Source organism: Bufo gargarizans, chromosome 6, assembly GCF_014858855.1.
Source record: "Bufo gargarizans isolate SCDJY-AF-19 chromosome 6, ASM1485885v1, whole genome shotgun sequence".
Taxonomy (NCBI): Eukaryota; Metazoa; Chordata; class Amphibia; order Anura; family Bufonidae; genus Bufo; species Bufo gargarizans.
The window spans coordinates 24,490,654-24,504,183 of record NC_058085.1 but is presented as its reverse complement, the minus strand read 5'-3'; the positions used below and the strand labels follow the sequence as shown (position 1 = coordinate 24,504,183).

The following is a 13,530-nucleotide window of genomic DNA, read 5'->3' as shown; positions in this document are numbered from 1 at the left end:
GCTGAGACAAACCGTTCCTTCCCAGATGAGGGAACAAGCGTCTCCCTGAGGCCTAGTAGCAACCAACAAAGGGAGGGAAGACAAAACATAAACAAGTGACACACTAACTTTTGTAGTAGATGGATGAACAGGAACTCTGAGACGACCACACACCAGCTCTTCAAACAACCAAATGAAGCTACCGTCTACCGCCAACTTAATGGCCAGCAATTCTCTATTACCCACATCATAATTTATTTCAGCAGTCGAGAGTTTTTAGACAAAAAAGCACATGGGTGCCATTTACTAGGTGAAGAACCCTGCGACAAAACTGCTCCCATCCCTACCTCAGACATATCCGGTTGTACCAGAATGGGGGCTGAAGCAAAACATTCCTTCACAGCAGAAAAGGCTTGTAATGCCGCTTCAGACCAAACAGAGAAATCGGCACCCTTCCTAGTCATGTCTGTTAAAGGTTTAACTACAGTCAAATAGTTAAAGATTAATTTACGGTAGTATTTGGGGATTCGCAAAAACCACATAAGCGCTTTCAGATTTTCGGGTCGATCCCAGTCTAACACCGCACAGACTTTCTCCAGATCCATAAAAAAACCTGAGGATGAGAGCAGGTAACCCAGGAATTGCACTTCCTGAACAGCAAAAACACACTTTTCCATCTCAACATACAACTTATTCTCCCTTAAGATCTGTAACACCTCTCTCATATGATAATATAGTATGTCATCCAGATATACAACAACAAATCTCGCCACCAGATGATGAAAGATGTCATTGACAAAGTGTTTAAAAACCGCTGGAGCATTGGTTAACCCAAAAGGCATGACCAGATTCTCAATATGACCCTCAGGGATATTAAAAGCCGTCTTCTACTCACCCCCCTCCTTGATCCTTACCAAATTATGTGCCCTCAGATCCAATTTAGAGAACACCTTGGCACCGACAATTTGACCAAACAAATCCAGAATCAAAGTAAGGGGGTAAGGATCACGGACAGTAATATGGTTGAGCTCACGGAACTCCAGACTTGGCCTAAGGGTACCACTTGGCCTAAGCAGCCACTGGGGATTTGGATAGTCTGAAATGTCCCTTCGCCAAGCTCTCAGTTATACACTCTCGCATAGCCTTTCTTTCGGGTTCCGAAAGATTATAAAACCGAGATTTGGGCAGTTTAGCTCTGGGAATAATATTGACGGGACAATCGTACTCCCGGTGCGGAGGTAACTCCTGGTTACAACTCTCAAAAAATACATCAGAAAATTCTGAAATGAATGAGGGTACAGTTTTAGTGGAGACCACAGAGAATGACGTATTAAGGCAGTTGTCCATGCCAAATTCACTCCAATCGAGAATCTGTCTCGCTTGCTAGTCGAAGGTAGGGTTATGTTTGCTTAACCATTGCAAGGCCAAAACCATCGGAGCAGGAAGACCCTCCAACACATAACATGAGATTGATTCCTGATGGAAATCACCCACTCTTAAATGGATGTCATTCACCACCTGCGACAAGCACTTTTGGGTAAGAGGTGTAGAATCAATTGCAAAGACAGAAATACTTTTCTCTAATGCACTAGTAGTCAACCCATGAATGCAAACAAACTGTCCTTCAATCAAGTTAACCCCTGCCCCACTATCGATAAATAGCTGTATTTCAACTGTTTTGGACTCTAGGCTACTTCGGCAGACAGGAGAAATTGGGTACTCTCAGTAAATTACAAAAGTAAATTTTCTGGATCCCCACCCACACCACCAACAGTTATTTGAGGATTAAGCGTTTTCCTCTTGATTTCACCTTGACGTTGAATGTAAGGACAAATATTCACAAAATGTCCTTTTCTTTCGAAAACAAAAACACTCCCTTCATATGATCAAAGCTCTTGCTAGCAGTCCCAGGAGTAGCTCCCCCTAACTGCATGGGCTCCTCAAAAGGCGCAACCACAGGTGTCTCTTTTGCATGAGTGTCAAAGGAAGCCACCCCCTTATTTGACAGTACGTCTTGAGGGTGAGGACCCCTAGATCTCTCCCTCAGGCATCTACAGCATAGGACATAGCTGCTTACAATGACTGGATCATTCCATTTAGTATCAGTAGCCCATCTCCTAAATTCACAGCTATAGAGGAGCGCCCTCCCTGCCATAAACCACGTAATTTGGTTTCGGTCTGAGAGATCCGTTCCGGGTCATCGTAAATAAGACCCAAGGCTCTAAAAAATTAATCTACCGACTGAAGGGACGGTGATCCGGTCGGCAGAGAAAAAGCCCAAGACTGGGCGTCCTCTTTAACCACCTCCGGACCGCCTAACGCACGGATGCGTCCGGAAGGTGGTTGATCTACTCCTCATCTCGCGATAGCCGAGATTTCCTGTGAACGCGCGCACACAGGCGCGCGCGCTCACAGGAACGGAAGGTAAGCGAGTGGATCTCCAGCCTGCCAGCGGCGATCGCTCGCTGGCAGGCTGGAGATGTGATTTTTTTAACCCCTAACAGATATATTAGATGCTGTTTTGATAACAGCGTTTAATATACCCGCTACCTGGTCCTCTGGTGGTCCCTTTTGTTTGGATCGACCACCAGAGGACACAGGCAGCTCTGTAAAGTAGCACCAAACACCACTACACTACACTACAAACCCCCCCCTGTCACTTATTAACCCTTTATGAACCACTGATCACCCCTGATCACCCCATATAGACTCCCTGATCACCCCCCTGTCATTGATCACCCCCCTGTCATTGATCACCCCCCTGTAAGGCTCCATTCAGAGGTCCGTATGATTTTTACGGATCCACTGATACATGGATCGGATCCGCAAAACACATGCGGACCTCTGAATGGAGCCTTACAGGGGGGTGATCAATGACAGAGGGGTGATCACCCATATAGACTCCCTGATCACCTCCGTCATTGATCACCCCCCTGTAAGGCTCCATTCAGAGGTCCGTATGATTTTTACGGATCCACTGATACATGGATCGGATCCGCAAAACACATGCGGACGTCTGAATGGAGCCTTACAGGGGGGTGATCAATGACAAGGGGGTGATCACGCATATAGACTTCCCTGTCATTGATCACCCCCCTGTAAGGCTCCATTCAGACGTCCGTATGATTTTTACGGATCCACTGATACATGGATCGGATCCGCAAAACACATGGGGACCTCTGAATGGAGCCTTACAGGGGGGTGATCAATGACAAGGGGGTGATCACGCATATAGACTTCCTGATCACTTCCCTGTCATTGATCACCCCCCTGTCATTGATCACCCCCCTGTAAGGCTCTATTCAGACGTCCGTATGATTTTTACGGATCCACTGATACATGGATCGGATCCGCAAAACACATGCGGACGTCTGAATGGAGCCTTACAGGGGGGTGATCAATGACGGAGGTGATCAGGGAGTCTATATGGGTAATCACCCCTCTGTCATTGATCACCCCCCTGTAAGGCTCCATTCAGAGGTCCGCATGTGTTTTGCGGATCCGATCCATGTATCAGTGGATCCGTAAAAATCATACGGACGTCTGAATGGAGCCTTACAGGGGGGTGATCAATGACAGAGGCGTGATCACCCATATAGACTCCCTGATCACCTCCGTCATTGATCACCCCCCTGTAAGGCTCCACTCAGACGTCCGCATGTGTTTTGCGGATCCGATCCATGTATCCGTAAAAAATCATACGGACTTCTGAATGGAGCATTACAGGGGGGTGATCAATGACAGGGGGGTGATCAATGACAGGGGGGTTATCACCCCATATAGACTCCCTGATCACCCCCCTGTCATTGATCACCCCCTGTAAGTCTCCATTCAGACATTCTTTTGGGCCCAAGTTAGCGGAAATTTTTTGTTTGTTTTTGTTTTTGTTTTTTCTTACAAAGTCTCATATTCCACTAACTTGTGTCAAAAAATAAAATCTCACATGAACTCACCATACCCCTCACGGAATCCAAATGCGTACATTTTTTTAGACATTTATATTACAGACTTCTTCTCACGCTTTAGGGCCCTAAAATGCCAGGGCAGTGTAAATACCCCACATGTGACCCCATTTCGGAAAGAAGACACCCCAAGGTATTCCGTGAGGGGCATATTGAGTCCATGAAAGATTGAAATTTTTGTCCCAAGTTAGCGGAAAGGGAGACTTTGTGAGAAAATACAAAAAAAAAAAACAATTTCCGCTAACTTGTGCCAAAAAAATAAAAAATTCTAGGAACTCGCCATGCCCCTCACGGAATACCTTGGGGTGTCTTCTTTCCAAAATGGGGTCACATGTGGGGTATTTATACTGCCCTGGCATGTTAGGGGCCCGAAAGCGTGAGAAGAAGTCTGGGATCCAAATGTCTAAAAATGCCCTCCTAAAAGGAATTTGGGCCGCTTTGCGCATCTAGGCTGCAAAAAAGTGTCACACATGTGGTATCGCCGTACTCAGGAGAAGTTGGGGAATGTGTTTTGGGGTGTCATTTTACATATACCCATGCTGGGTGAGATAAATATCTTGGTCAAATGCCAACTTTGTATAAAAAAATGGGAAAAGTTGTCTTTTGCCAAGATATTTCTCTCACCCAGCATGGGTATATGTAAAATGACACCCCAAAACACATTCCCCAACTTCTCCTGAGTACGGCGCTACCAGATGTGTGACACTTTATTGGAGCCAAGGTGGGCAAAGGGGCACATATTCCAAAGTGCACCTTTCGGATTTTGCAGGCATTTTTTACACATTTTGATTGCAAAGTACTTCTCACACATATGGGCCCCTAAATTGCCAGTGCAGTATAACTACGCCACAAGTGACCCCATTTTGGAAAGAAGACACCCCAAGGTATTCGGTGAGGGGCATGGCGAGTTCCTAGAATTTTTTATTTTTTGTCGCAAGTTAGTGGAATATGAGACTTTATAAGAATAAAAATCATCATTTTCCGCTAACTTGTGACAAAAAATAAAAAGTTCTATGAACTCACTATGCCCATCAGCGAATACCTTAGGGTGTCTACTTTCCGAAATGGGGTCATTTGTGGGGTTTTTCTACTGTTTGGGCATTGTAGAACCTCAGGAAACATGACAGGTGCTCAGAAAGTCAGAGCTGTTTCAAAAAGCGGAAATTCACATTTTTGTACCTTAGTTTGTAAACGCTATAACTTTTACCCAAACCATTTTTTTTTTTTTGCCCAAACATTTGTTTTTTATCAAAGACATGTAGTACAATAAATTTAGCGAAAAATTTATATATGGATGTCGTTTTTTTTGCAAAATTTTACAGCTGAAAGTGAAAAATGTCATTTTTTTGCAAAAAAATCGTTAAATTTTGATTAATAACAAAAAAGTAAAAATGTCAGCAGCAATAAAATACCACCAAATGAAAGCTCTATTAGTGAGAAGAAAAGGAGGTAAAATTCATTTGGGTGGTAAGTTGCATGACCGAGAAATAAACGGTGAAAGTAGTGTAGTGCAGAAGTGTAAAAAGTGGCCTTGTCATTAAGGGGGTTTTAGCTAGCGGGGTTAAAGTGGTTAAGCAATGAAATGATCATACCCACACGTCAACACTCATCCCCAGAAGAGTATGGACGCAGCTTAAAGTATAATTTGCATGACTCCCTGAACCGGATTAAATTGTCACTACCCCCCGAAAATCTGTCCGGGAAAGCAACCTTAGGTTCAGGGCAGGCCTGGTACCCACCACTGGAACTAGCCGCCTGTGGTCTCTGAATCTGCAAGACTGTTGCGCGGAGGTCTGCTACCTCCATAGACAGACCCTGCATCTGTTCGACTATTGCAAACATAAAATCCATAGTTGCACTGGCCTGAACAAAAAATGGCAGTTATGGCGGTAGATAATGTCACGGATAAGGTACAGGGTAATACACCACACCGAAAACCAGGAGGGAAGGGAAAAGCCACTAGGCCTCAACACTAGGGAAGGAAAGGGTCACCTCCTTGAGAACCCTACTCCTGGCCCTGACTCCTATCCGTATGGGCACCCCTTGAAGGTAGAAGTGCCCATACACTGGAACCTGGAAGCCTGACACACTAACTTCTGTAGTAGATGGATGAACAGGAACTCAGAGAGGACCACACACCGGCTCTTTCAACAACCAAATAAATCTATCTACCGCATAGTCTGAAGGGTGGGGTCAATATATATAGTGTAGAAGTGATGACCACAAGCTACACCTGAAGCAAGGGATGTGGTCATTAACAAAATTAACACAGACTCAGGAGTAATCAAAGAGGCAGTTAGATTCCTCCACAATCAGACAGTCTTCCTGACATCTGTCACATGAGGGCCTGTGACAGCGAGTGAATAGTGGTTGTAAAAAATAGATCCTATTTGTGGCCGTTTTCACAGCCAGATGGACCCCATTTAAATCAATGGGACTATTTTTGATGGGCATTTAGACGGGAGTGCATCCATGTAATGGCTTTTTTTAAAATGGGTACTCTAGTGGAAAATGGCCTTTTAGGGGTAAAAATAAATTGCCTTATCCCCCACAAGGCAGTCTCTCTTGGTGCTGAATAACCTGTGCTACCAACGTGATGACATCACCATGCTCTCCCAGCATTATTGCTTAGGAGCGAATGGTGACATCATCCCACCGAGAGTGTAGGTCCTTTAGCACCAAATGAAGAGCGACTTTTCTCTACGCGTGCAAGTGGATGAGAGGAGTAATTTTTTATTTTTTTTGTTTCCCCATAAAACCAAAACCCTGCACATTATTAACATTATTAATTATTATTGATGGGGGCCACCCTGGGGAACATTATTACTAACTGGGTCCACTATGGGGGACATTATGTATACTGCAGGGGTTGGTAATTAAATAAATAAAGCAAATAAAAATCATCATCAAATAATAAAAAATTAGTGTAAAACGTCCGGATGACCAAGCAAGGGATGCAAAAAATGGTAGAAAAATGGCCATGAAAAACTAAGTGTGTCTGTTTTTTATATTTTTTTTTTTCACATGTGATTGTAGCCTTAAGAGGTCATATAAAAAAGTCTTACCACTGAACACCAGATAATTGCCTGCTGCTGGGAAGAGCATGATGTGCTCGGTATTACTTTTTCAACTTTATACACAGTACAGGAGCTTCACTGATGTAAAGAGGACACTAAGGGATAGCACTACTGCAGGAGGTGCACAAAGGGGGCATAACTACTGTGTGGGGGCACTTAGGGGGCATAACTGCTGTGTGGACACATCAAGGGAACATTCTACTGAGTGGGGGGCACTCAGTACTGTAAAGAGGGCACTAAGGGGGAATTCCACGGTGAAAGGGACACTGAGGGGAGATAACCATTGTGTGAGGCACTAAGAGGGGATTTGTCTCCTTTTGTCCAGAACTAGGAAATGTTTTATTTATATATCTTTTAAATGACTGACTGGGTGGGGTAGCAGGGAAGTTGCTCAATGTGGGAGCCAGCATTTTTTTGTTATGCCCCTCGGTCTACTATTAGATTGTGGACTATTTAAAGGGTTTCTACCACCAGAAATACAGTTTTAGTTAATTGATACTTGAATTTTGTGCCATGCCTTGTAATTTCTGTGGATTTTTTATTTATTGGAAAAGTTGTACAATTTCTATACAATTTTAATGTTATTTATCAATAATAAAATGTATTTTATTCTTGGCAGATGACTGTGCCAGGAACTTGGAGAAACATCTGGTATCTTCAGATTTTAAAGTAGAAGATTGTGGCATCACACGAGATACATTAGAAGAGCATGCCGATATACAAGATATACCCTCATCCAATCACAGCAACAATGTATCATTTGATTCTTTTAAACAGGTCCAATCTTCTGATACATCACAGACTGCAACACAGAATAAAAGTCACAGGAGAGGTGTTAAACATCAAACAGCTCACGTAAGAGGGAAGCCATTTTCAAGTTCAGAATGGGGGAAGCGTTTTAAGCATAAATTAGCTATTGTTATACATCAGAGAAATGAAACAGGAGAGAAGCCATTTTCATGTTCAGAATGTGGGAAATGTTTTAACCGTAAATCAGATCTTGATACACATCAGAAAATTCACACAGGGGAGAAGCCATTTTCATGTTCAGAATGTGGGAAATGTTTTCACAATAAATCAGATATTGTTAGACATCAGAGCGTTCACACAGGGGAGAAGCCATTTTCATGTTCAGAATGTGGGAAATGTTTTCACAATAAATCAGATATTGTTAGACATCAGAGCGTTCACACAGGGGAGAAGCCATTTTCATGTTCAGAATGTGGGAAATGTTTTAACCGTAAATCAAATCTTGATACACATCAGAGAATTCACACGGTGGAGAAGCCATTCTCATGTTCAGAATGTGGGAATTTTTTTAAGCATAAATCAGCTCTTGTTAGACATCAGAAAAATCACACAGGAGAGAAGCGATTTTCATGTTCAGAATGTGGGAAATGTTTTAACCGTAAATCAGGTCTTGTTGCACATCAGAGAAATCACACAGGAGAGAAGCCATTTTCATGTTCAGAATGTGGTAAATGTTTTAAAAGTAAATCACATCTTGATACACATCAGAAAATTCACACAGGGGAGAAGCCATTTTCATGTTCAGAATGTGGAAAATGTTTTCACAATAAATCGGATATTGTTAGACATCAGAGAGTTCACACAGGGGAGAAGCCATTTTCATGTTCAGAATGTGGGAAATGTTTTAATCAGAAATCACCCCTTGTTACACATCTGAAAATTCACACAGGGGAGAAACCATTTTCATGTCCAGAATGTGGGAAATGTTTTTACAATAAATCAGATATTGTTAGACATCAGAGAGTTCACACAAGAGAGAAGCCATTTTCATGTTCAGAATGTGGGAAATGTTTTAAGATGAAATCGCCTCTTGTTACACATCAGAAAATTCACACAGGGGAGAAGCCATTTTCATGTTCAGAATGTGGGAAATGTTTTAACCGTAAATCAAATCTTGATACACATCAGAGAATTCACACAGTGGAGAAGCCATTCTCATGTTCAGAATGTGGGAATTTGTTTAAGCATAAATCAGCTCTTGTTAGACATCAGAAAAATCACACAGGAGAGAAGCAATTTTCATGTTCAGAATGTGGGAAATGTTTTAACCGTAAATCAGGTCTTGTTGCACATCAGAGAAATCACACAGGAGAGAAGCCATTTTCATGTTCAGAATGTGGGAAATGTTTTAAAAGTAAATCACATCTTGATACACATCAGAAAATTCACACAGGGGAGAAGCCATTTTCATGTTCAGAATGTGGAAAATGTTTTCACAATAAATCAGATATTGTTAGACATCAGAGAGTTCACACAGGGGAGAAGCCATTTTCATGTTCAGAATGTGGGAAATGTTTTAATCAGAAATCACCTCTTGTTACACATCAGAAAATTCACACAGGGGAGAAGCCATTTTCATGTTCAGAATGTGGGAAATGTTTTAACCGTAAATCAAATCTTGATACACATCAGAGAATTCACATGGTGGAGAAGCCATTTTCATGTTCAGAATGTGGGAATTTTTTTAAGCATAAATCAGCTCTTGTTAGACATCAGAGAAATCACACAGGAGAGAAGCCATTTTCATGTTCAAAATGTGGGAAATGTTTTAAGATGAATTCAGTTCTTGTTAAACATCAGAGAATTCACACAGGGGAGAAGCCATTTTGGAGCAATGATTAGGACTGCTGTGAGAGCTCCCCAAACAAACATAGTCTCCTGTATTGAATGAATATTGGTAATCAAAGGACAGATCCAGTTAAAAGTGAAACTAAGTTTTTTTTTATTTATTTATATATATCTCCTCTAAACACAAATGTATGGTGAGAGAAAATATAAAAAAAAATGTTTCCCACCCTGCCTGTGATTCCTGTTAAACTGCAAATACAGGGTCCTATATGTGAAAGTCCAAAAAAATAGAGCTGGATTCCCAGAAGAGCTGGTGTCCAGACATGTGGAAAAAGGGGCGTCATTCACACTTGTAAATGGACAGTTATCTGTAGTCCAGTGGAATGACAGATGTAACATAGTTTATAAGGCTGAATAAAGACATCTATCCATCCAGTTCAGCCTGTTGTCCTGCAAGTTGATCCAGAGGAATGCAACAAAAAAAATGTGAGGTAGAAGCCAATTTTCCCTACTTTAGGGGAAAACATTTCTTCCCGACTCCAATCAGGCAATCAGAATAACTCCCTGAATCAACGACCCCTCTCTAGTAGCTATAGCCTGTAATATTATTACATTCCAGAAATATATCCAAAGCATCGACCTTCCCCTTCCATAGATCTTGTATGAGAAGTTCAGCTGTCCGCCAGAAACGTGGAATGAGCAGGCAGCCAGCCATAAGAAGGATGTGGAATAGGGGAGGAATATTAGAAGCTAAATCTGAAGGTGGAAGGAATAATAGGAAGGAATAGAGGTTTTGCATATTTTATTGCACTTTAAAAGGGTTTCTACCACCAGAAATACTGTTATGTAGCTGACTGACATGAGCGATGTGCTAATGTCAGCACTACATTACTCCCTGCAGCCGTTCTGATAAAAATAGGCACTTTTTTAATTTGCTAATGAGCCTCTAGGTGCTATGTTGCCGTAAAATCAGCACCTAGAGGCTCCGTCTACTCACCCTTTATCCCGACCAGGTCCCCTGTTCTGCCTGCCCCGCTCCTCCTATTGATGTCACGGTTCGCAGCATTGGCTGACGAAATCCAGCGCCTGCGCCGTTCACTTCTGTATTCGGCGCAGACGCAGTGAGTGAAGGCCGCTCTCCTGGTGCCGGATTTCTCACTGCGCCGACTACGTCACAGTGAGGAAGCCGGCAGCAGGAGAAGTGGCCTTCACTCACTGCGCCTGCGCCAAATACAGAAGTGAACGGCGCAGGCGAGGAATTTCGTCAGCCGATGCTGCGAACCGTGACATCAATCAAGAGGAGCCGGGCGGGCAGAACAGGGGACCTGGGCGTGAGTGGACAGAGCCTCTAGGTGCTGATTTTACACCCACATAGCACCTAGAGGCTCATTAGCATATTATAAAAGTGCTTATTTTATCAGAACGGCTGCAGGGAGAAATGTAAAAAACATACTGTTATGTAGTGCTGACATTAGCGCATTGCTCATGTCAGTCAGCTACATAACAGTATTTCTGGTGGTAGAAACCCTTTAAATAGTTCTTCCCACCAGAGTAATATTAGGGGGCATGACCACCAGATGTGGAAAAAGGCACCCCTTTCCTCCCCACACCTCCAGCATCTATCCAGATTTGAGGAATCATATTTGGATGTAACATCAGGCGTTTTGTACCACCTTGTAAGTATTTTGTATCCATTTTCCTGTATGAGTACACACCATGATGATTTGTGTGGGGAAATGAAAAGCTTGGTTAGGTCTTGTGACGAGAAGGAGGTTTTCAAATCCCTCTCCCATAAACCTATAAAAGCAGATTTTGGCATCATGATAGGTATATTGAGTTTTTTTTATATTTGTGAGATTGTTATTTTATTTTTTTAACAGACTGGCTGCAGATCCATCCCTCAAACCACGTGATGGGTCTAAAAGGGCCTGGAGAGGGATATGTTTGGCTATATAGGAAGGAAGGAAGTTAGGAAAGGGAAAGCAAATTGGCAATTTCTTTTCTATTTACTAGACCACCCTCTTCATTGAAGAATGTCAGGATGGGGATTTGGGACATTTTAAGCGACTGTGGGAGACTTTGTTTCAGTTCTACTGGGGCTAAATCTATTAAATCTCTCACTTGAATCAGAGGAGATGGGAGTGGAAAGCCCCAACTAGAATTTTGAAACCAGTTCCATACTTTAAGTGTAGAATTTATAACCGGGTTGGATCTAGAGAGGAGAGTGGAGTGACCTGTATCTCCAATCAAAAGTGTCCTAAATGAGAATTGGAAGGTCGAAGATTCCATTTCGACCCAAGATTTGTGTAACGGTTTGCGAAACCAATCCAGCGCTCTGGATAAGTGAATGGCTCTGTTATAGAGCTGGGGGTTGGGCAGACCTATCCCTCCCATGTCTCTAGGTCTCTGAAGGGTTGTAATAACCCTAATTTTGATAATCTTTTAGGGTACTGTAGTCCACCTATTCCAGTTATTACTTTAGTTGCCCTCCTCTGAACCCTCTTCAGCTCTATGTCTGTCTTGTTCACAGGAGCCCAGAACTGTACATAGTACTCCATGTGTGGTCTGACTAGTGGCTTGTGAAGTGGCAGGACTATGTTCTCATCATGGGCATCTATGGCCATTTTCATGCAACCCATTATCTAATTGCCCTTGGCAGCAGCTGCCTGACACTGGTTTCTACAACTTAGTTTGCTGTTCACTAAAATTCCTAGGTCCTTTTCCAGTGTTACCCAGTATTTTAACATTTAGTATGTACTGGTAACTTTCATTATTCCTTCCCATGTGCATAACCTTACATTTGTCAGTGTTAAACCTCATCTGCCACATATCTACCCAAGCCTGCAATCTATCCAGATCCCTCTGTAGTAGTATACTGTCCTCTTCCGTGTCAATTACTTTACACAGTTTAGTCTCATCTGCAACAATTGAGATTTTACTGTACAAGCCTTCTAAAAGATCATTAATAAATATATTGAAGAGAATGGGGCCCAAAACTGACCCGTGAGGAGCTCCACTAGTGACAGTGACCCAATCTGAGTGTGTACCATTAATAACCACCCTCTGTTTTCTATCACTGAGCCAGTTACTTACCCATATACAGACATTTTCTCCCAGTCCAAACATTCTCATTTTATATACCAACCTATTATGCGGTACAGTGTCAAATGCTTTGGAGAAGTCAAGATATACGACATCCATTGATTCGCCGCTGTCTAGAACTTACCTCCTCATAGAAACTGATTAAATTAGTTTGACATGACCGATCCCTCACGAAGCCATGCTGATATGGCGTTATTTGCTTATTTTCATTGAGGTACTCCAAGATAGCATCTCTTAGAAAACCTTCAAACAGTTTACCCACGACAGATGTAAAACTTGCCGGCCTGTTTGAATATTGGCACCAATTTTGCTTTGTGCCAATCCCGTGGAACACCCCCTGTCACCTTCAGATTTATACTTTTTACCATTTATATAATTGAAGAAAATTTTTGTGTTAGTTTTACTCTTTGGCAATGAATCTCGCTGTCTCTAGTTTGGCTGCTTTTATTTGTCTTTTACAGATTAAATTTTTTCCTTGTAGTTTTTTAATGCTTCCTCGTTACCCTCGTGTTTTAGTGATTTAAATGCTTTCTTTTTGTCAATTTATTGCTTTCTTTACATTTCTATTAATCAACATAGTTTTTTTCTTGTTCCTTAACCTTTTATTCCCATAAGGTATGTACTGTGACAGACCTCCAGTACTCAGGAAGAGGATGTCCGCCTCTGCATTCTTCCTTACTTGGGAGATATTGCAAACCACTGATCTGTAGCTCCCAGTTTCCCCAGTCACTGGACTCTGTTTTGGTTAAATCAAAAATGTACTTTATTGAGCAACTGCACAAACATATATACAGAAATTGTGATGAGATCAA

The 13,530-nt window shown here is 42.3% G+C and overlaps 1 protein-coding gene across 2 annotated transcripts in view; it reads left to right on the top strand.

Moving 5' to 3' along the window:
- The window catches only part of LOC122940413 (oocyte zinc finger protein XlCOF7.1-like), a 70,976-nt gene extending 60,859 nt beyond the window's left edge, over positions 1 to 10,117 (top strand). For both annotated transcript variants that reach the window (XM_044297084.1, XM_044297083.1), the window contains one exon: positions 7,638 to 10,117. In XM_044297084.1, the coding sequence (XP_044153019.1) occupies positions 7,638 to 9,670 (2,033 nt within the window). In that variant the 3' untranslated portion in view covers positions 9,671 to 10,117. The remainder of the gene's footprint in view (positions 1 to 7,637) is intronic.
- Positions 10,118 to 13,530: the final 3,413 nt, after the last annotated feature.